Here is a 23,121-nt window from a genome sequence, read left to right on the forward strand (position 1 = left end):
TTCCCGGCCACTATATTGAAGTTCCGCAACGCTCTCTCGACGCGGGAAGCGTTCCTTCTATTACAGGAAAAGGTACCAAAAGGCGTACATAAGGGATGGGTGTACCTATTGCTAGCTCTTGACCTGAAGGGCACCTGTGACAGCACATCACATGAAGCGATACTTTCCGAGCTTAGTATGATCGGCTGCGGAGGAAATGTATTTAATTACAATAGCGAATTCCTCATAGGGAGGAAGGCTAGGATAGGAATATCGCATGTCAAATCCAATCTGTTTCAAATGCCGAACAAAGCTACGCCTCAAGGAGCGACCATCTATCCTCTGCTTTTTAACATTGCCATGTGCAGGCTTGTGTGAACACTAGACGGTGTCCCGCTACCCCTTTGAGCGCACATCATCTTATGTACCAGTAGAAGAACGTACAGTGCAAAGGACAAGGACTGCGAGAGATGACATACACAGCGCTGGACCACGATTGGGTCCCTAGTGAAGAAGGAACAGACCCTCCAAGAGGTGGCCACTCCATTTAAAAACTTTGCCAAAGCCGTTGGTCTGAGCTGTGCTCTCAAAAAATTTGAAATAATATGCATCCACTAGAAACGATGTAAAAGTAATGGAAACATACAAATCTGAATAAGCAAATCAAAGGGGGTCACCGTTTCTTGGATCCTGGGTTGAGAGCAACGGCAGGGCCAGCCGACCCATCAATTTGCTAAACTTGGCAACAAAACAAGTGGCATTGATTATTCAAGGAATCAGCTTCCCAAAACAAAGCATAAAATAAAGCATCACTGTCCGTTTAGTACAGGCGCTCGTAATCAGCAGATTAACATACAGCTGCCCTTTTCACATGCTGAAGAAGAATGAGGAGGAGCTGGTTGACCAAATTATCAGAGGTGGTTAAAAGGTGGCCTTGCGCTTACCTATAGGTTCCGTGGGCTTGGTGTAAGCAACACCTACGCCGAGCTGAAGACGGCAACTTCGATTTCACAAAGAAACCAACTTAGACAGACGAGATAGGGCAGGGAGATCCTCATGAGGGCGTGTATTTCACCACCCTGCCAAAACATGGACGAGATACCGCTAGACATTCCCGTACCCGTTCGAAGCAGGATTTCAGGCGCTCCGGTCCCGAAAACTATGCACAAGGACACACACAAAAAGTGAAGAGAGGGTGATAACGCTACGTGAACTTGGCAGAAACAATGAAAATACTATTTATGTTGTTGCCTCTCACTATAACTGGAAGCGTACGGAAGTCACTGCCATAGGCAATGAGAAGAGCAGCATAACCTTTAGCGCCTCACTGATCACGCCCTCGATTGCCAAGGCAGAATGCTTCGCTATCGCCTTGGCAATCAAGGATCGGGAACTGATGGGGTAGTCGTACAACACCATCATCTTAGACTCTCAGGAGGCGTGCCGGTCCTTTATGAATGGCGTCTCCCTTTCAAGGTTACCAACCTCGTGGGAAAAGAACTTGAGCATACATACAGACTAGTCTGGTGCCTGGGACATGCAAGCCTGGAGGGAAATGAGAGGGCTGACACTAGCTCGAGAGCTCGCAAACCGAGCTGTGCAAACACCACCCTCCCATTCGTAACAACCCGCCACATCACAGGAAAGCCATCGCCAGGAGGAGGATGTCGATCCGGCACGCATGGCACCACGCGATATTCTTGCTCACGAGCGTGGCATGCGTCAAGAGTACGCCCCCCGCCATACGTCTTTACAAGGGGAAGTCGCAATAGATCTCCGCAGGGTTCAAACGGGGTCAAAAGCGTGGCAGTTTGCGCGAGTTGGTATGTCATGATTTTTTTAGTTGTAGCGCAGCTCAGAAAAAACAAAAAGGAAGGTGGAAGCTGTAATGGAATGGGACGGGGAACAGACGGAGCGCTAACTTTCAACTGATGGTTTATTTCGTGACACAGAGGCTACTTAACACTCGGCGAACCATGCGACACCATTACACAAAACCAAAGAACAAAACGGATAGTAACCACATGAAAACATATTCAGACAGCCTGTGGCTGCAGTCGGAGATACGCCAATTCATTGCTTGATAATGATAACGAAGGAGAGTTTACACATGCATGCCCCAAACCTATAATAACGTTTCGTTCGATGAGTTCTCTCGTGAGCTGATTACGACTACGACCTAGAATGACGAATTCCTCCAAGACAAGTTCACAACCAGACGTTTTGCTGTGCTGCACAAGAAACCCCCCAGCTGTAATACAATTCTTGACATTGTAACCATGTTCGCGCAGCCTGCCATTGAAACGTCGGCAAGTTTGACCAACGTAACGTTTTCCACACTTGAGGAAAGCAATAAACAACACAATGTGCTCAATTAACGAACTTCTTTTTGGGATTCTTATCACAGCTAAGAGGACCCTTCTTATTCGGATTAGTGAGCTTGCAAATCCTCATCAGCGTATTCGGGGCAGAAAACACTGCATGAATATTCGCTCGCTTGGCGATTTTCTTAAGAATATGTGAGGTGGTGTGAATATTACGAGTGATGCTTGTCCTATTCCGAGTAGTTGCAGGATTATTTTCGTGCTGGTTGTCTTTTCCAAACTTTCTTAGAATCCGTTCTGCTACTGACACTTGCAGGGACATGGGATAACCAGCCAGCGAAAGCCGTAGCCTCTGTGTCACGACATAAAACATCAGTTAGAAGTTAGCGCTCACTCTGTTCTCCCTTCCCTTTTATTATCCCTTCCACCTTCTTTCTGCTCTATTTTGTCTGCGCTAAAAGCCAAAAAAATATTAAAACGGGGGTGTACCCGAATTTATTAAGATAACGCGAAATCTGCCCGACGACGTATGAGCGTGGCTGTCCACGGGCTGCTAAAGATTCCGCCAAGTTTGAATGCCTATTTAGCTAGGTATACTCTGAAACACTAGAGTAATGGGAGGCAGAACTCTCAAGCTCAGACCCGAAGGTGCAGAAGGCTCTTCTTACGGCTGGCGGCAGAAGCCAGTGGATCTCTCCACTTGGGGCCCCACCCAACAAGCTCCTAACCCCCTTCCCCATTTCCCCAATTCAATAAAGTTATTCGCTCTCTCTCACTCTGAAATCGATAACATTACTGCTGCCTATTATTTCAGGTCACATTGCTTTTATAGCGTCTCTAACGGTTCCTAACACTGTGGTTACAGGCGCATTGCTTTAAGGCGGTAATAAATTTGGCCCCTGTACTACATGAGGTAGACTATAGTAAGCAACCCAGCTTCAGTCCTTGTCAGCGTATGCAGTGCTATGACGAATTCTGAAACCTATGAGACTTTCGTTCTTGTTCAAATACAGAAGCGTACGGCCATTTATTCTTCTGGAGCCCAGCTTTTCTTTTTAGCAGACCAGATGTGCTTAGGGCCAGTGTAGACGCATCCGGCTTTCCAGCATTCGTGGTGGTGCAGCCGCATCTGCAATGTATTGATGAAGGCACAGACCTGAGCGAATCTGAGAGTACAATTAGCTACTTTTGAGTGTTCGTTGTATGAATGAGCTCTTGTAGGGTATTTAGAAGAGTTGGTTCTTGTCACAACGGACAAGGCGTTGTACGCGTGGAAGCGCGGTAATGGTCCGCACCGCTTCCGTGTTTACGAACTCCAGTTGATTGCACTATATAATCGATAGGTGTTAGTAACCACACTGGATTTTCGGCTGTAGAACCGGTTTAATGAAGTGTCTCGCTAAGCCAGTCCGCCCAACGCCAGTCTTCGGAATAATCCGTCGAATGTGAAGAAGCGTCGCCGGACGCAATCGTTTGATCTGTTGAAGTCATAGCTTTGAGTTACCTGTCTGACAAATAGGAACACAGAGGACATTGATCTGTTAGCTTTCTTTAATAACACATCGAGCAACGTGAGATGTAAACGGGTTGAAGTATAAGTCCATTATGGCCTGTTAGTTCGCCACTCCTACGAGCACGTTGGACAATCTTGTCGCTGAAGTCTATTTTGGCTGTGCATGGCTTGGCACAAAGTAAATTTCGGTCTAGAGTTCTGAATGTTGCGCTTATCTTTAGGTAGCCGCCGATTATAACGTTGTCATTCTCACCATTGCGCCATGCAGGTGTTTCCGGTGATCTTACTGGTTGGCTCGCTGGTGAACCTGCTGTTCTACCTGAAACTCATGCAAGCTATTGTTTTCCGGCTGGGCGGCATCATTAGCCTTTTTGTCGGCTCCACCATCTGCGAGTCCGCTTGTGCTGGTGCAAATATATTCCTTGGAATGGCAAGTGAGGTCTACGCCATAATACTAAGAAATAAATCACTGGACACTTGTTGAGCGCTACTTCGCGTTATTTGACGCCCCGTTCAGGTAAGCCGACAAGAGATATCTTCACAAAGGCTAATTTGGAAAAGCTGTGTGTCGCCGGAACCTTCAAGCGAATGCTGAGATTTCACAAGCATGCCTGCTAGTGGAAAATAAACTGCCTCGGTCTGGTTTTTCGTAAAAGGCATCTCACGCAACCGATTCCGGAAATGGCCTCTCGTCTTCGCTGAGTGCGTTCCAATGCTTAGTGAAGTTGCCTTCTCTGAGAGTGCGTTTTGACCGCGTGTGCACACACTTAGAGATGAACCCGCAAGAACCATCAAGGATGCTGCCATGGGGTGACGCTGAATGTGCATCATTGCGATGCGTCATGGTGGTGTTTGTAACTGTTAGCGCCGCTGTCGGAACCACACTCTTGTCTCTCCTGCGCCTCTTCGCTTGCATGTGCGACACGCCTTTGAAGTTGCTGCTCTCCGCAACGGAGTGTGTCGACACAGAGCGACCAGTGCAGCTCACGACAGTGCTCCACACCCGTTGCTCAAATATGTATTATTCGTCGGAATATAGATTATTCATCAAATTGTTGATTTCTTCGTCGTGGAAACACTTCGTTGATTTGTTGGCGCTGTCGTTCCCTTAATAGGTAAAAGCTTTTCTTTCAAAGGCGTAATATAGAAAGGAGCCGTGCCTCAGCAGTAGGAATAGACAACTGATTAATTAATTGCTAGACAACATCGTTTCAGTCATCATAGTCATGATTATAGTCATTATAGCAACAAGCTTTTAGTAAAACCAATGTACATAACGCGTGGAGCCAGTACAGTAAAGAACCTGAAATGCGTTGAAGAAAAAGCCGATAGAATTTCATAGAAAGAACTGCGAAAACTTTCGATTAGTATTTGGTCGGATAATTCATTGCACCTACAGTTAATATCAACAATAGCTATTCATTAAAACCTTTATCTTAATAGTGAAGGCACTGCAGAGGGAGGGAAGATAACAAAGAGCGTGCCGTACGCCTGCGTATATATAGAAGAAACATATCGCGTATGTATGAAAAGCTCAAGCAGAGCCTTTAAAATAGACACAGATGAATGTGAGGGGCCGATAACCCGATGCAGGACTGTTCAGGTGTTACTTGATGTGACTAACACTGAGTCGGTAATCATATTTGTAAGAAGTGAAACGTGCTGCGTGGTTCTCAATGACTTCAGCGTATTTACTCGATTATAACGCCAGTTTTTTTTAATGATTTTTGTTGCTTGAACATGACCCTCGCGTTACGTTCGAATAAGGGCAGAATTCACCATTTTAAAACAAATATCGTAAATCTCTGGGTTTTTATTGTTGCGTTGGAAATCTGTACGTATCCATCCAATCCATAGGCAAGTTGATTGAATTCTAAACTTGTTCTCCTTCGTATCGACGCTATTGTCGCTGTCTTTGTGAGCATTGTTACGGTTACGGTTTCGGTGCTGCAGCACCCTGAGGCCGTTCACGCTTTGACTCCGTTTATTCGTGACCTTACGGCAACGTAGCGCATTCGGTTTGACGCCCGCTTCGAGAGACACGCTTTTTTCTTCTTTTTGATGGCTGAGAGGGCACAAAATTTCGACGTGGCTCGGTGGGTCGACCTCAACAAGTCATCGATTCACGAGTGGTAAGGCCTATAGGTGGCTCTCTTTAAATCCGTGGCCGGTCAGAAGGGCTCTGTGCACCTCGTAGTGGCCTGGTAGCATCCCCGAATGAAATGGCTTTGCAGGCTCTTAAGAAGTACTTAATCTAGAACGAACTGGAAGGTGACGACAAAACGCTTGTCGGGGGAGTTCGCAGTTTCATGTCACGCAAAATTTCGCGAACGTGAAGCTTTATCTCAAAGAGATTGCCCTATAGAACTCCTTTCCTAATTGTGATCTCTTCAATAAAGCTACCATTTCTTCTTCCCTTCATCTCGCGTTACGTTCACGGATTTTCTTTTTAATTTTGATTTAACAGGAAGTGTACCCTTGCTTTACACTCATGGTGGCAATAAAGTCGAGCAGATACGATAATACCTTGTCATGGGAGATAGTTTTGATTGCAACTGAGACTAATCGGGATGGAGTTTTAACAGCGATGCTGTTTAAGCTGGTGGTTAGGCCGGCGGACGTGTGCAGCAAAACCTCGCCGAGTGATGACGTCATCACCCGCACCGGCCCCGTTTCACCGTAGCTTTGCCTCATCGCGCCGTACGTAGACCGCGCATGCGCAGATGCGGATCTAAGCCGTGATGTCACCACAGGGGTATAAAAGCAGCTCCTCACCGCCGCCGCGCCGACAGAACAGCAGGGTCTCCGGCGAAGAGTGAGATGGCGTGACAGATGTTGAGCGGAACTCCCAAAGATGAGGAAGCGCGGCGTGAAAGCAGCCCGCTGCTATTCGAGAACGGAGGCGACGACTTGGGTCCAATACCAAATACGGCGCAGGTTAAGCGGTGGCGAAGCGTCAGCCAGTTGCAGAAGATCCGGACCCACGAGCTAGCGTTACCCAGCATAAGCGTATGTGCATACTTTAATGCATGTTGTACATACCTGAACGACCGAATCGGTATTTGGGGGGGCTCACGTTGACACCAAGCAGAAAACTTGACCGTGTCTCGAAGCATAGCCACACATGGACTTAGCCAAACCAAGAATAACCTAGGTGGGGCCGCCAACTTCGCTGTTTGCCCAGTCTTTGCGCCACTAGTGTGAAGCTACCTCAATTTTTTTCGATTGTGATTGACTCCTTTCTTCAAAAAGGGGAAGTGAACAAATCGCCTGAAGGAAATTCGATTCCGATCAGGCTTGATCGAGCTTGAAAGCGCTTCGTGTGACTGAAGTACAATATAATATGAAAGGCTTTTGAGTACCAAGAATTGCGGCACTTCAGATAACAATTTAGCGACTGTGAATTGTTGACCACTCACCATCGTGGCCGAGTGTCTGCGCCACTCTTCTGCTGAGATTCTAGGTTTGACACCTGGCAGCCGCCTCGACACATGGATGGGGCGGAACGCTGCATAACACGCACTTCCCATACAAAAATGCTTCCTTACTTTCTTTAGAACTTTTATCAACATCCTATCAACTTTAGTAACATCCTATTGACTTTTACTTTTTAGTAACGTTCGTCAAAAGAAAGTTGGTTACTTCTTTTCTAACTTCAGTATGTAAAAAGAAAGTTACTAGAAAGTTAAGACACACTATTTTAACTTTTTAGAAACACGATTCAATAGGAAGGTAATAAAAATAATTATGTTCTTAAAGTACATAACCCAAGTTACAAAACATGCATGAATGTTATTCAATAAGGTTATAATTATTCAGTGATCATGGCTGGTGCAAGACAGTGTTGTTTCATGGACAGGTGTAACTTTCCACAATTTGCAATCAACTTTCTAGTAACACTGGTTACTACAAAGTTGTTAAAAATGATTTAGTGAAAAATGAACATATAACAGCATCTGAACTATAAATGAATGTTTTTTACTATAACTATAAAAAAAATGTTTTTTTGCACAGTAACAATTTTCCTAATTTTTAATCAACTTCCTAGTAACAGATGATAGTAGAATGTTTATAGAAAAAAATTGCTTCTAATACCGGACGCTAAGAGGAAATATGGTCTCACCAATTCAAGATGTGGGCACGTATTCTCGAAAACACGACAGCTAGTGCCATGGGAAGCGTGTATATGAGCGGTGATCATGAATTTGTGCTCAGTAGGTGTCAAAGAAGCCCGTAGGCCATGCACCATCGCACTAGACGGCGCGCTGATCGGCTCGTGTTAGCCAACTAAAGCGGGAGACACACGGTCCGATTTGGTGTCCGATCCGGCGTCTGACGCGCCGAAACTGCAGCCCGAATCGAGGTGTTTTGCCGTGCCGAAGCGCCGGATCGGACGTCCGGCGTGCGACAAACCGGGCAGATTTTCATCGTTCGACGTGTCCGACAACTGCACCGTCGCCTGGCCGCAGCCATTGGCAGCGCGGCTGGCATGTGACGTTCTCTGACGTTCCCTCCACGGAGGCGGTGCTGGCTTTCCGGTTTCTCGCAACTATTCTTTTTCCTTGCCTGCTGCAGTTTGTTTCTGACATGAAATAGTTACCAGTTCAGTAAAATTATCTCGAACGTGTGCCTGTTACGCTAACCAGCGCCTTGTACACTAGCACTAAGCTACTGGTGAGATCGGAAGTCGCGACGCGAGGGCATTTCGCGAGCAGACATCACACACCGACCGTCTGAGCGAGGCCGCTCGCTTCGCTTGCACGTTTGCCCTTCGCAACGACTGCGTCGAGTAAACGAATTGTATTTAATTACGGCCGACCTAAGTGTACAGTGTTCATTGTTTTGGCAAAAATAAGCACTCTTCGACGAGCTCGGACTGGATCGCAAGCGCCGTCGGCTGCAGCGTCCGCCTAGCTATGCCTACCGGCCCTATCGCTGGCTTTAGCGGAGCCGTCAGTGGACAACGCGCCGTCGTGAAGTGTTCTGTCATTCACAGGGGCATAATTTTATCGACAGCCTTCGCGTAAAGCGAAGCAGTGTTGTGCAGAGTTGTTTATATTGCGTTTCTCGACGTGGATATGAACTCAAGCTGGGGAGTTGGATGTGGGCGGAGCTTACGCGCCGCTCATGCCGTAGCATGCAGCGCCGCACGTCGGATCGGACACTGAATCGTACCGCGTGCGTCTGTATAGCTCGCTCATGGTTCGGCTGAAGTCCCCGTATACACTTTATAAATAAGGAAGCCTACCTAGGCACTGTAAACCCAATGATTGGGGCCTAAATGCCTCTCCGCCTCCTACTACGGCTTCCTTTGAGCGACAGTCTGATCTCGAAGGCCGTGCTTTTGCAACCTGCATGCACCTGAAGCAATTGCGAATCTTGAAGGCAACATCCGCTCAGTTTTTATTATGTATACATTTCCTTAAACTTCGTATCACAAAGTACAAAGTACACACTTCTGGACCAAATAAATTTATTAAAAGACTCTATCAAATGTTATTAGGAAAAAACACGCAATTTTTTCATTTAAGATACATTTTTCTAAAAAACCGCAGAGTGGCGCTACTGTAGTATTTGTTTGGTCGACACACCACGTTGGTTGTCGTGAGTGCTCCATGCAGTAAGGTGGTATTTGAGGTAAATTTTAGAAGTGCCTAGACAAAACGTGCTCCTTGTTGTGTGCAGTGACCATCCCAAACCCTCCGGACTCCTGTAACGCCATTAGTTCGCCGTGTGTTTCGAGCGATCCACCAGTGTCATCAGTGAGTGCCCTAGTACAGCTCCCGTCCGAGCTGCCTTTGTTCTGCCGAGCTGCCTGCCCGCGCTCTCGTGAAAAGTCTGGTACTGGGGCTTCGAATTGTAGTGTTTGGAAGACTGTTGAAGGTTGTGCTTTTGTGGAGCTGGAGTTCATCGGCAGTTCTACAGTGCTTGCGCCAGAGAAACGGCGGTGCTTCTGTACCTGTTAGACGAAGGAGCGTTTGCCAAGTCTTGAAAGGTAAGCAAGTTTGGCGCTTGCGCGCATTCTTGAAGCTTATGATTTACGTAATGAGCGTTGTGTAACTAGCTAGAGCAAAGCGCTTTCCTATCGTATGTTAGCCATGTTGCTGTGCACATTTAGCAAGCAATTTCACGAAAGCTTCCTCTGATGTTACAGCGTACTTGCATTCTGCTACCCGCCTTGATTGCTATGCCTGAATGGGCACACAATTACGAAAACACATTGAAAGTTTGTGTTCGTTCGGCAGTGCGTAATAATTTGAAGACTGCGATTTTGTAGCAATACTTACCCCTCGATTCTATATCACTCTTCTCGCCCACCGCTAACGGCCGGCAGCTGCAGTACGTAGCACGGGGCGGGGCGTCGGTCAGCCTACTATCGAATAGCGCAAAGGAATACCATCGCGACAAAATCGCGGTCTTTAAATTATTACGCAAATTTTGTGCACAATGAGATGGTATAAACACACCTTGCATGTACATGAAAAAAAGGTTTACAACAGAGATGACATATATGCATGGGCACATATATGTGTCAATAAAATACTCGAGCCTCTTTCTGCCTACAGAAAAAGAAGTTATGTCTTCTCGAGGGCATGGCTGCTTGTAATAATGAACCTCTAAGGGAAGGTTTTCTCTAATCCCTATTTTTGATATCTAAATGCTTATGTGGCATGTACAAACTGCTTGCATCCATTTCTCATTGGGATGAGCTGTCTGAAATTTAATTTTCAGTAATAATTGCAATAATTAACTACTTTCACCTGTCTTCTAATGACTAAAGTTCTATGCTTCTACCTTGACAAACCTTTTGTGAAATTAGTTTGATGAGGCCCAATATACAGGGCTTTCTAAATTGAAGGTATCAGTACCTATTAAAGACTATGCTAACTATGAAAATGCTGCTTGTGTATATTGTTTATTCACTCTGTCAGACTAAATCTTTACACCCAAGTGCAGCCAGTAAATTTAAAAGTGCATGTCTGCAAGGGGAAGTCAGAATTGTATTTGAAGACAATTGCATCTTGTTTGATAGTTCTCGAGCACTTGTGCGCCACTAATCGAGCACAGCTTGGCCCTATACTCGATGAGGCTTGAAGCTTTCAATGTCTGCTAATCACTAAAACAGCACCAGATCTCACTCTGTGTCAAGGGGTGGCACACATTTGCTTAGTTCTAGGCAGATGCATGTCTTTCATTCGCATTGAAGTTCCCAATACTTTCTAGTCTTACGTAAAAGTACACAGCTGAGTACAATGCACGTATGGTATACGTGAGGCTGCTTTGTTCTTTAAACCGAATCAACAAGAAGCAGCGACTTCCGTTTTTGCAAAGCTTACCCTACTTCCTAACCATTCCTTGATCAAATGCGTATAAAATGAATCTTTGGTTGTTGTATTCTTTCACAGGTAGACATCGGTGACGGTGTATACGTTGAAAAGGGCCTGCTGAAGAGGCTGTGCCTGGATGCTAACAATTCAGGCTTTCACTTCGCGGAGGGCCTCCTTAAAGCTCCTTTTTCAATAGAAGACGTTGAAGGGAGGTCGTTCTTTGGGCGGCTGTCAAATGCCTTCCACAGAAGGATCCGTTGGATTCCAAGAAGGTCAAAACCATAGTAGGTATGTGTGTCACAAAGAAGCATCTTAATATTCTTTGTGCAGTTTTCAACAAAACTCCTTTCATGGCAATTTCAGTGCTATCTTAGGGTATACTGCTTTCTTTCCTGCTAAAATAGTTATTAACCTGATTATAATAGCATATTATAATGCAAGCTTTGCCACCATAACTAGAAAATTGTCATTACTGTTGGCATATGTATTTTTGTGATAGAGGCCCTGGTCATATGAATGCACTGATAATATAATATCCTGTCTTGTGGAAAGCTAACATGTTTAGTAACAAGCTCACTTTGACAATGTCTGCCTGCACAACAAAGGCATTTCGTAATCTTGCTGTAGAACGTCCGTAATGCCTGTTCAACTGCTTACATGTTGCTTGTATCATTTCGTGGTTCTTAAGTGCAACATAAAAATCAACTCTTCTATGTACCTGTACCCAAGCAAAGCTGCAGCATAGTTATGACTGACACCTTGCCTTTCCTAAGATAATTCACACATGAAACTTCCATGTACTAGTCACAATACGAATATCGAAGTTCATTAAACTGAAGTTGATTTACAGCTTTTGTTTGTAGATGACAATTGGTACGATAGAGTTTATGTGTCGTGCATCTGTTGGTGTTACGGACATCCATCACGCTCCCAGCTTTAATGCACGAATTCAGTCATTTCATGCATTTTAGTACTTTGCACAAAACAGGTGGAGATGTTTATAGCTCACAGGATTGAAAGCTTGTCTCGTGTGCACTTCCTTTTTAAGAAACAGATGCATGGTGTGTTGCAATGTCACTGTAGCAAAACTAATATATTGCCTTTTTTCTTCTCATTTCTAGACTACACAACGCAACATTTCAGCCTACTTCCAGGGCAGCTGGAGAACTCGTCCTCCTTACTAGCCCGGGGATATTAAATGGATGTGTTCAAGCACAAATGGAAACCCGTCATCTTCTGTTGCATGCCACAGCTAGCCACTTGGCAATCACTATTCGCCAAAGACAGATAGTTGACAGGATGTTACTAGCAAGTCGTTAGGATATATAAAGATGGTTAATAAATGGTCATTGCACAGTTTTTAGGAAGCAAATAAAAATTTTATTCAGAGATAATGAAAGCTTACTTTTGCAATATATTATTGCAAAAGTATTTACCTCTGAATAAAATTTTTATGTACTTTCTAAAAACTGTGAAGCGACTATTTATTAACCACCTTTATACATCCTAACGACATCCTAGTAACATCCTGTCAACTATCTGTGGCGAATAGTCGACAGGATGTTACTAGCAAGTAGTTAGGATGTATAAAGGTGGTCAATAAATAGTCGCTTCACAGTTGACACTTTCTAACGACATAAGATAATAAGCAGTCGGTAAGAATTCTATCGACATTTTATATCTATACTTTCAATTCAATATTTATTTTGTATTTATTTATTTGAACATACTGCTAGCCTCACATATGAGGCTGTTGCAGGAAAGGGGTAAGATACATATTCAAGAGAACACAGTTCAAGTATAGGCGCAGACATAGATAAGTTTGGGTGTACAAGGCAGTACATATGCACTCTATAATTATTACACAATTTTTATAACAGGAGCGGGGAAAAATGGTAGTTAACGCCATGATGGAAGGTTTAGCACACAGAAGAACAAGGAAAGAAAATAATTTTTTTTTATGTGCAATGCGCAAAAGACAAGATTCAGCAGGTGTTTATGTCCCGGCAGAATACAAGACACTGCTAAGTGAATTAGAATGCCATTGTACGACGCAGCGCACCTGTGTGCAGGTCGTAGCTGCAGAACATAGTTTGGTAACTTGGCGATAAAAGTTTCGAGTGATGTACAGGTGACAACGTCATCGGGCAACATGTTCCATTCACGGATTGCATGTGAAAAAAATGAGTACCTAAATATGTCATTGTAAAATCTGTATTCTGTTAAGTGCTTGGTGTGTTTTGTTCGAGAACTACGCGTATCTGTCTGTAGCAAGTAGTCACTCGTATTGATTTTCGTGCTACCATTAAGGAGAAGGAAAAGAAACTTAAGACGAAGTAGTCGAGCTCGATTTTGTATAGTGGGAAGTTTAGCTCGCCTTAATAGTTCTGTGGGGAAGTCAAGACGGCGATACTTATTAAAAATAAATCTAATCGCTTTCCTTTGTACGCTCTCCAATTTTGCTATGCACTGCTTACGGAAGGGAAACCAACAGACTATTCCATATTCCAGTATAGAGCGAACTAGTGACACGTATGCTAAGCGTTTAGTATCTATTGATGCGGATCTGAGCGAGCGTTTTAACGAGTATAGAACTGCCAGTGATTTATTAACAATATATGTTACCTGCTTGTCCCATTTAAGATCTGATGAAATTATAACGCCTAAATATTTATACTCTTCTACTTTCTTTAACATCTGTCCTTGTAAATAATACGGGTAGTTCATGGGCGCTCTTTTATTCGTTACAGTCATACAAACTGTTTTCTCTGTGTTAATCACCATCTGCCACGTTTGGCACCATTGTGTTATATTTTCAAGTGCACTGTTTAAGGTTATCTGATCATCACGACAGGTTATTTCCTTGTAGATAACACAGTCATCTGCAAACATTCTTACTGTGGTGTTAGCATTAATGTGTAAATCATTGATAAAAAGAAGAAAGAGGATAGGAGCTAAAACGGCTCCTTGTGGGACGCCAGATAGCACATCGCCGAAATCCGAAGAGTAGTTCTTGAAACATACATATTGACGTCTACCTGTAAGATAACTTTTTATCCACTTGGTGATGTTGTTGTCACCGAGGCAGTGGATAAGTTTTTGAAGCAACTTTGGATGGGAAACACGATCGAATGCTTTAGATAGATCTAGGAATACCATGTCGGTTTGACTGCATTTGTCCAATGTAATCGCTAAGTCGTGGATTGTCTCAATCAATTGAGTAGTCGTAGACAATCCTTTTCTAAAACCATGCTGATTAAGGACAATTAAATTATTTTTTTCTATGAATGACATTATGTGCTTTAGTATTATATGTTCAAGGATTTTGCCGGCCGTACAAGTAAGCGAGATTGGTCGGTAATTTGCTGTGCTGGTTGGGTCACCGGATTTATATATAGGGATAACCTTAGCAGTTTTCCATTTCACTGGAACCTCGCCCATTCGCAATGATTTTAAAAAAATAATCAGTAAAAACTTGGACATCCATTCCGCGTAGCGCTTCAAAAATGCTTTTGGTATGTTGTCAGGGCCACAGGATTTTTTTGGGTCTATTTCTAGTAAGAGGGAAAAAATTCCCGACTCGGTTAAGATTAAGTCGTCTAGTTCTGCTGAGTAGCTAGGAAGGGATTGAAGGTTGGGTTGTCTGCTGTTGTCTTGCGTAAATACTGAAATAAAGTATTCATTGAACTCTGTAGCCTTTGCCATAGCTTCAGTTGGTGATGGATTACTGGTCTGACGTGACTTTGGATTAAGGTATCGCCGAAACTTAGACGGAGATGTTTTGATAAAATTACTTAAGGTTACATTCATGTATTCATCTTTTGCCTTTTTTACGGCTGACTTTAGTACCAGGGAGTTTTCGCGTATTTTATTAGTGTAGCCTGGTAGCGGTAGTTTATTTCTCAGTTTCCTTAATCTGGCAATTTTTCGCTTTAGTTGTATTATGTTTCTTGTTATCCAAGGGTTTGTCCTACGTACTGGTTTGATCTTTGTGGGAATATATTTTGATAAACAGTGCTGAATGATTCTTTCTAATGTTGACCATAATCCATTCACTGAAACTGTATTATCATTCGAGAACGTTGTAAAAGTGGAGTAAGAGTGATCTAGATAATCAAGAACGCTGACGTCGTCGGCATTCGCCCAGTCGAAAATTCGTGTACTCCCTTTTTGGGTAGGCGGAGGTGTGCCTAACAGTAAGCAACATTTAGTAGCTTTGTGGTCCGATATGCCGTCGACAACTTCCCAAGAAACACGGTCTTCTGCGATAGCATCACTCACAAACGTCAAATCAAGTACATTCCTGCTTTTTGCAGTAACACGTGTTGGCTCTCGTATGATTTGTCTAAGGCCAAGATTAAAACAAAGATCAAGCAGTACCTCTGCGTGAGTTCTATCAGCTATGTTATCAAGGGAGTCCCATGCAATACTGGCAAGGTTGAAATCCCCCGTAAGGATTAGTTTTGTAGTAAGTGTAAAATGATTTTCCATATAATTTGCTAGCACGTGTAGCACATCATATGAAGTATTAGGGGGCCGGTACATGGTGCCTATAAAAAGGGAGGATGGATCTGTCATGATTTTGCACCAAAGTGCTTCAGCATCAACCATTTCAGGCATAGGTGTGACGTAAATATTTTCCCTTATCAAAATTGCTACGCCACCACCGCGAGAGGACCTATCTTTGCGCATGACAGTATAACCCGGAGGGAAGATATCACTGCTTGAAACATCAGGAGAAAGCCATGTTTCGGTTATTGTTAAAATATCTGGTCTATGTTCTATAATAAATGCCTCAAGTTCTGTGCTTTTGTTCACAACACTTCGGGCATTTATGTTCACTATCACTAGGCTGGAGGGCGTTTCATGTTTAGTCAGTTTTTCTTCTTTGGGACGGCAGGTTTCTTTCCCACGGGCACTCGGGCTCCTTTATGTTCGTCCCAGACGTAAACCTGGCCATTGATTTTAATCTTGTCGTACACAAGTGTAACTTTTTCGCCCCTATCTCGGTTGCTCTTGCTGCTGTTGCAAAGTTCTTTTCGGATGTTACGCACACGGATAGAAAAATCTTCACCCACAGATATGTTGGAATTCTTTAGCTTCGAACAGTTCTTTAATGTGTTCGCCTTGTCCTCGAAACATTGCAACTTGAGGATAACAGGTCGCGTTTTATTTTCTGCTTTAGTTCCTAGGCGGTGCATTCTTTCGATTCCCGAGACCGTGACACCGATGGTACCCTTGACGATCTTATCAGAGATTGTTTTTTTGAGGTCGTCAGGTTTCTCATTTTCTACTTCCGGAATTCCATAAAAGATTAAGTTTGATCTTCTGCTTCTATTTTCGAGGTCATCAACCTGGAGTGCAAGACTACTAATGGCATTTTCAAGTGCCGCTATTTTATCCTCAACGCCTGCTATTCTGCCCTCGAGGTTTGACAAAGTATCTAAGTTCACATGGATGGCTTCCAGAGATTCAGTTAAAGCTTTGTTGTCATTCTTCAGATCAGTCATGTCAGCAGCCACCCTGCGAATTTCGGTCAAGACTTCTTGATTGGTAGGGCCGGGGTTACTTTCTAATATCGGTGGCCAATAGTCGGTAGGAGGTTACTAGGAAGTTGTTACGGTGTCTAAAGACGTTTTATAGAATGTCGATAGGTTCTAGTAACATTTGTCTAAAGACGGTTTATAAAATGTTACTAAAATTTTTTGTAAGGGTTACATTTGGGGGGAGGTTAACGAACTTGCCCCATGGTCCAAATTAACCCATGCGTTGCGACTACGGTGTGCCTCATAACCAAATCGTGGTTCTGGCACGTAAAACCTCGGAATATATTTTAAGTTTAACGGTGCCCTAATCGCAGTGTACAGCAAGCGTCGAGTGAGAAAGCAGTTGAACCACGACGATATTGGAAGGCTGAGTGTGTCAGACGGGAATGTTTGATCACTTGCCGTTGATCAGGCACGCAATCAAAATCAACGGAAAGCCTAAGCGAACTAGCATCTTCTTCAAAAAGAAAGGCAGTATTTAGATAGAGGTCGGTATTAAATACCAAAAGTTGAGTTTCGCATGAGCTTTCAGCCTGGATGCCATGTTGCTTGCACAAACGGAAGGAGTTTGCCTCGAATTCAGGAATTACAGGCAATACAGGTAATATTGTACGGTAAGTAGATGCATCGGTTAGTTCATCGGTTTTAAACGTTGTACCCACTTAGAATATCTTCAAGCTACTGAAAATTTGGTGGCTGCCTATAGACTCGGTGAAACAAAATTTCAGAAATTTGCTAGTTCATACTTTCGTGTATTTACTGGAATTTATCGCGGCCAGAGCACTCGAGGATTGACGCTACCGTACGTTGTAGCGAAAATGCAGTGAATGCGGAAAACGTGCCACAAGCAAGGGCAATAATAGCTAAGTGGACTCATTTGTGAATGTAAAGAGAAAATAAGGATTCTATAAAACCGGCATTAGGATGTAGAGCCGTGGTAAAGGAGACGGACAAAGGTCTTTCATTAACAAGGTCTAGTTATGTTCAAAAGAGAGATATTGGAGTGGGCGTGCGCAGCGCACCGGAAGGGGCGAGGGCGTTACAGAGAGAGGAGAAAAGAGGGAAAAGTAGCATAGAGAAGTGCGGTGCGTGGATCTAGTGCGAAAGGAAAGCAGTAAACAAAATAGTCAGAAAAGGGAGCTCGCGCACGACCATCGGCACAGCGAGTCGGATCATGTGTCCGTGTGCCTGGTGTCCAGCACTCACGCAGTTCCGCTTGTGGGAGACCCCCCCGTGGAGTTATTTATGGCTGCGGAGGTGGTTCGCAGCTCCGTCATCACGCCGCTACAAGGAAGACGTGAACAACTCTAATATTTCAGGTTATCTCCACCACTGGAGACGGTAGCATTGGACGTGCTCACGGTTGAGAGCAGTTAGCTTGTTTGCCTAGGGCTAACTCATCAGGCAGTCAGACTTAGGGTTGCTAAGATCGATGAACCATCAACCGATTAAAAGTATCCTGCAAAACGATTAATCTTCATGGATGTCAGCTTTTCACTTAATCAACCTAATCGATTAGACATGTTCGATAATTCGTTTTCTAAAGCATGACAGAAGTGGAGCGAAGCGCTTGAAGTGGTATTAGGATGGCGGAGCACAAGCACTCTTTGTATGGCTGTGATAGAGCAACTATTGACTGCTGTCGAGAATCCTGAGTGATGATGAGCCGATTGCTTGCCCTTTATTCCCCCGTACCACACACGCCCTCCCCACCCCCCACCCCCCTCCACACCCCCCCGCCACCCGAAAGCCGGAGTCTTGAAATGTCATAGCAGTCCAAGCCATACCATAGCAACCCAGTCATTGATTGTCGTGTTACTCCCAGTCTGAAAGACATGGCACAGCATTCACGCTCATTTGGAGAATGTGTATGACACAGCGATTGGGGTAAACATCGCAGCCAATTGACATTCCTTGGCTCTGTAAAAAAGACACTGTGGCCTAACATCTAAAACCAGAAATCTTATTTTCGCATGTGCATATTGAAGTTTCTTTCCTACTTTAGTTGGACTTAACATTTTGCTTTTGATAATTTTGTAATTTCTTGTTAAAAGGGAACTTGAAATGATTTTGACGATTTCGCACAACAGTACTGAGTCGTTAGGGTAGGTCTTTCTGATAAATAATTGACGCATCCAAGTGCTCCGCGTAAAGCACCCAGGAAAAACACGGGGAAGGCGGGAGATGGAAATTCAAGACAATGAGCAAAACGAGAACAATATGGAAGCAGGAGCCAACGTTTCGACATGTGGACTTGCCTTCTTCAAGGCGACATATGCTTAAGTCGCCTTGAAGAAGACAAGTTCACTTGTTGAAAGGTTGGCTCCTGTCAAGAATGGCGAGCTGCGAAACAAGATTGCCACACAGTTACGACAGGGCGACACGACGCGCACCTCTCCCTCTCCGTCGCTGCAGCTGGGAGGCGTTCAAAGAAGCGGCCTTTGCGCTGGAATCCGCCGCCTTCCACCCGCCCCATCGACATTGTGACGGGACTAGTTCGGCGTGTGGGAACAATGATTCCGGAGTTCCCCAACGCGGAGCTGATTTGACACGCATGGACAAGCTGCCGTGGGGACAACGTATTTTGGTGCGTCTCACGCTTCGGCACCCCGCCAACGCCGTCGTCGGGCATCAGAGCGCGGTTGCCTTTGTGTACGTAAACTGATCTGCAGAGCGGCGGCGAGTTGGTGATGAGTAAACGAACAGACGCCGCGTCGTAGGACCGGCGGATCGAGTGTATAAAAACTGTGGTTGTGCGAATGCTGAGGACACTTCTCTTGAGCAGTCATGTTAGACTGAGTCACTTCTCTCATGCAGTCATGTTGGACTGTTACTCTTTTTCTCAAGCAGTCATGTTAGACTGATTTAATTTCTGTAAATAAACAATTTTTCCTCGTTCTCGATGAGAAGCAGTTCTTCACTTCATCAACGATCTCAGCGTAAATAAGTTGGACGACGGCATGGGCCAGCTACCTTCGAATTCATGCCGTACTCCAATCTTGGCAAAGGACCACGGACGATGGGATTGAGCCCCCAATCCTGACAACTGGCTGACAGCGGTGAGATGGACTTTGCGACATGGCGCTGTATCTGCCGTGAGTGCTTGGTTTTTGCTTTGGCTCTCTAGGCTTCATTTTGTGGTTGTTCTGTTTAGAATAGTAGGGAAGCTAGGTTGCTGTGTGTTAGCTAGGTTGTGTTTTACTAGCTAGATTTAGAGAGCAGAATCAAGGCAGTAAAGCAGCAGTCATGGAATTAAGGACACTGCTGAGAGACGAGTTGTTGATTGTTGGTGAGGAACTGGGCCTAGATGTACGTAAAGAAATGCTAAAATCAGAATTATTGCATATCATTTCCGAACAGGCCAGTGAGGAAGAAGTTGAACTGGGGTTTGAACTTCTGAAAAAGAGAGAAGAACGAGAGAGAAAAGAAAGGGAGGAACGCGATAAAGAAAGGGAGGAACGCGATAAAGATCGCGAGTTAAGAAAAATGCAACTTGAACTTGAAAGCAAACGTTTGGAGTTGTCTCAAGGAAGTGAAGGCGCTCTGGGACGATCAAGTGAGGCAGAATCATACCGCATGGACAGGCTATTAAAGCCATTTGAGGTCGGGACCGACATAGGCTTGTTCCTAAGCAATTTTGAAAGGACTTGCGAAAAGATGAACTTCTGCCCGAGTACATGGCCACAGCGGTTGCTGTCTATGTTGCCGTGTGAGGCAGCGGAAGTAATCGCCAGACTGAGTGTGCAGGATGCATATGATTATGCAAAAGTTAAGGCTAGTCTCCTGAAGAAATACCGCCTTTCAGCCGAAGCTTTTCGGCAAAGGTTTAGGAGCACAGGCAAGAAAGATAGCGAGGGCTATCCGGAGTTTGCATATAGCTTAAAGGCCAACCTAGTCGAGTGGCTTAAAAGCGCGGAAGCGTACGACAGCAGAGACATGATCATTGAATGCATGTGTCTAGAGCAGTTTTACAAAACCATCCCCCAAGCTGTGAAACTGTGGGTGCAAGACAGAGGTAATGTAAACACTGTGGAAAGGGCGGCTGAATTAGCCGAAGAGTACGCAACCCGTAGAAAGTTGAACGCCGAGGAGGGAAACTGCGACGGTCGAAATGGACCGCGGAAACCATTTCCGTTCAAAAAGGGTGCGCAAACTAAACGATCCGAGCCTGTAGACATGGCGGAAAAGCCCGCAGAAAAGAGCGAGGAGAAACTTAACGGAGAAACCGCACAAAAAGAACAGAACAGAAAAGAAAATTCGAATCTGTTAGACCAATTCGCTGTTACAAATGCCACAAACTGGGACATATAGCTGTAAACTGCGAGACGTCTAGCGTAGTTTTTTCCTACGTGGAGGAAAAAGATGAGAATATGGAACTTTTAAGTCCATATCTCCACGACCTGCAAGTTAATGGAAAACCATGCCGAGTGCTAAGAGACAGTGCCGCCACGCTGGACATTGTCCATCCGTCTTACGTGATGGTAGATGACTTCACCGGAGAAGTAGCATGGATAAAACAGGTTGTAGAAGAACACAGCGTGTGTCTGCCCATGGCCAAAGTCAAAATCAGTGGACCATTCGGGGAGCTAGAGACTGAGGCTGCAGTTTCCAAATTTTTGTCACGGCAGTATCCCTACATCTTTTCGAATCGTTCGAATCAGTTACTGCGTGACAGAGGGCTCAAACTGGGAGAGGGCATAGTAAAGGCATTGACCAGAGGCCAAGCTCGTAAGATCGCGGCGCTTTCGGCTGAAAATGCTCAAGCTCCTCCAGCTGAAGCAGAAAAGGGGATAGCTTCAATACCCGAATCCGAGCTAGGCCCGAGGGACAAAAGAACAGTTGAGGAGAGCCTGCCAGTTGACCAGCTCAATGAGAGCGTAGCACTAGAGTGTCAGAGTTCTAGCCTGCAGGAAGAGCAAGCAGACGCGCTCACAAGCGAGACAGGGTCGTTATTATCACCGGCCTCAAAGAACTTTGATCAACTCTTACGCGTGGATAGAGAGTCACTGGCAGCTGAGCAAAAGAATGATGAGAGCTTAGCTAAATTACGTGACACAGCTAAAGAAGGCATTGCTAGGCGCAACGTAACGATACATGAGAGAGGAGGATTGTTGTATCGGCATTACAGAGATCGAAAGGGTAGGATTTTAGATCAGTTAGTCATACCTCAAAAGTATAGGGAGGACTTTTTGAGTCTTTGTCATGGAAATGGGTGGTCCGGCCACCTAGGCACAAACAAATCAAAGGAAAGATTGCTTTTGGAATACTACTGGCCTGACTGTTTCAAAGATGTAGAAAACATTGTAAGATCATGCGACGCCTGCCAGCGTTCTGGTAAACCAGGAGAGACTTGGAAAGCTCCACTGAAGGTAGTGCCCTTAATAACAGAACCTTTCAGACGACTTGTAATAGACTCGGTAGGGCCTCTTCCAAAAACAAAATCAGGCTACAGGTACTTGTTTACCATGCTGTGTCCGGCCACCAAGTTTCCAGAAGCAATCCCTTTGAAAGAGCTCAGCTCCACCGAAGTAGTAGACGCGCTTTTGACAGTGTTTGCACGAGTTGGGTTTCCAGCCGAAATTCAGGCAGATCAAGGGTCAGTATTCACGAGCGCACTGACTTCCACATTCTTGCAAAAATGCGGGGTAAAGTTAATACACAGTTCTGTCTATCACCCCCAGTCAAACAGTGTAGAGAGGTGGCATTCGGTGCTTAAGCGAGTTTTGCGTGCGCTCTGTTACGAGCACAAGGAGGACTGGGAGAACTGTCTGCCGGCAACTTTGTTTGCTTTGCGAACGGTTCCACATGAAGCAACAGGGTTCTCACCAGCAGAACTAGTGTATGGGAGGACACTCCGTTCTCCACTGAGAATGTTAAGAGAGATGTGGGAGGAAAGAGGGGAGAGTCCAACAGTGGTTGAATACGTGCTAAATTTACTGGAACGGCTAAGGGCAAACCAAGAACTAGTCGGAAAGAACATGGCAATAGCTCAAAAGAACGCCAAAGTCTATTACGACAAGAATGCGAGGCTTCGTACGTTTAAAGCCGGCTTAACGATGAAAGCGGAAAAGTGTACGTTTGGTTGTTCACAGGTTACTTATCTGGGCCATGTTGTCGGTCAGGACATGAGACGGCCGGCTGAGCTGAAAATAGCTACGATTGGAGAATTTTCTCAGCCGCGCCCGAAAACGGACCTTCGTTCATTTTTGGGACTTGTGGGGTACTATCAACGGTACATTCCGAATTACTCGCAATTGGCAAGTCCATTAACAGACGCCCTCCGAAAGGGAGCACCGAGTAACGTACACTGGGATAAGGACAAAGAGAACGCTTTCCAAAGTTTGAAAACGCTATTGGTTTCTCGCCCAGTGCTTCGCGCGCCAGACTACACAAAGGAATTCATAGTTCAATGCGACGCAAGCGACAGAGGT

At 44.8% G+C, this 23,121-nt stretch overlaps 1 protein-coding gene across 11 annotated transcripts in view; it reads left to right on the plus strand.

Moving 5' to 3' along the window:
• The window catches only part of LOC135910455 (uncharacterized transporter YutK-like), a 365,908-nt gene that overhangs the window by 81,597 nt on the left and 261,190 nt on the right, over positions 1–23,121 (plus strand). For 9 of the 11 annotated variants that reach the window (XR_010567076.1, XR_010567077.1, XR_011507822.1 and 6 more), the window contains one exon: positions 4,085–4,246. The exons of the other annotated variants lie outside the window; for them this stretch is intronic. Coding sequence is in view for 3 of the 9 variants with exons in the window: in XM_065442490.1 (XP_065298562.1) it covers positions 4,085–4,246 (162 nt within the window). In the remaining 6 variants the exon portion in view is untranslated. The remainder of the gene's footprint in view (positions 1–4,084; positions 4,247–23,121) is intronic. 11 annotated transcript variants of the gene reach the window in all.

The sequence above is a fragment of the Dermacentor albipictus genome, chromosome 8, assembly GCF_038994185.2.
Source record: "Dermacentor albipictus isolate Rhodes 1998 colony chromosome 8, USDA_Dalb.pri_finalv2, whole genome shotgun sequence".
In the NCBI taxonomy this organism is placed as follows: Eukaryota; Metazoa; Arthropoda; class Arachnida; order Ixodida; family Ixodidae; genus Dermacentor; species Dermacentor albipictus.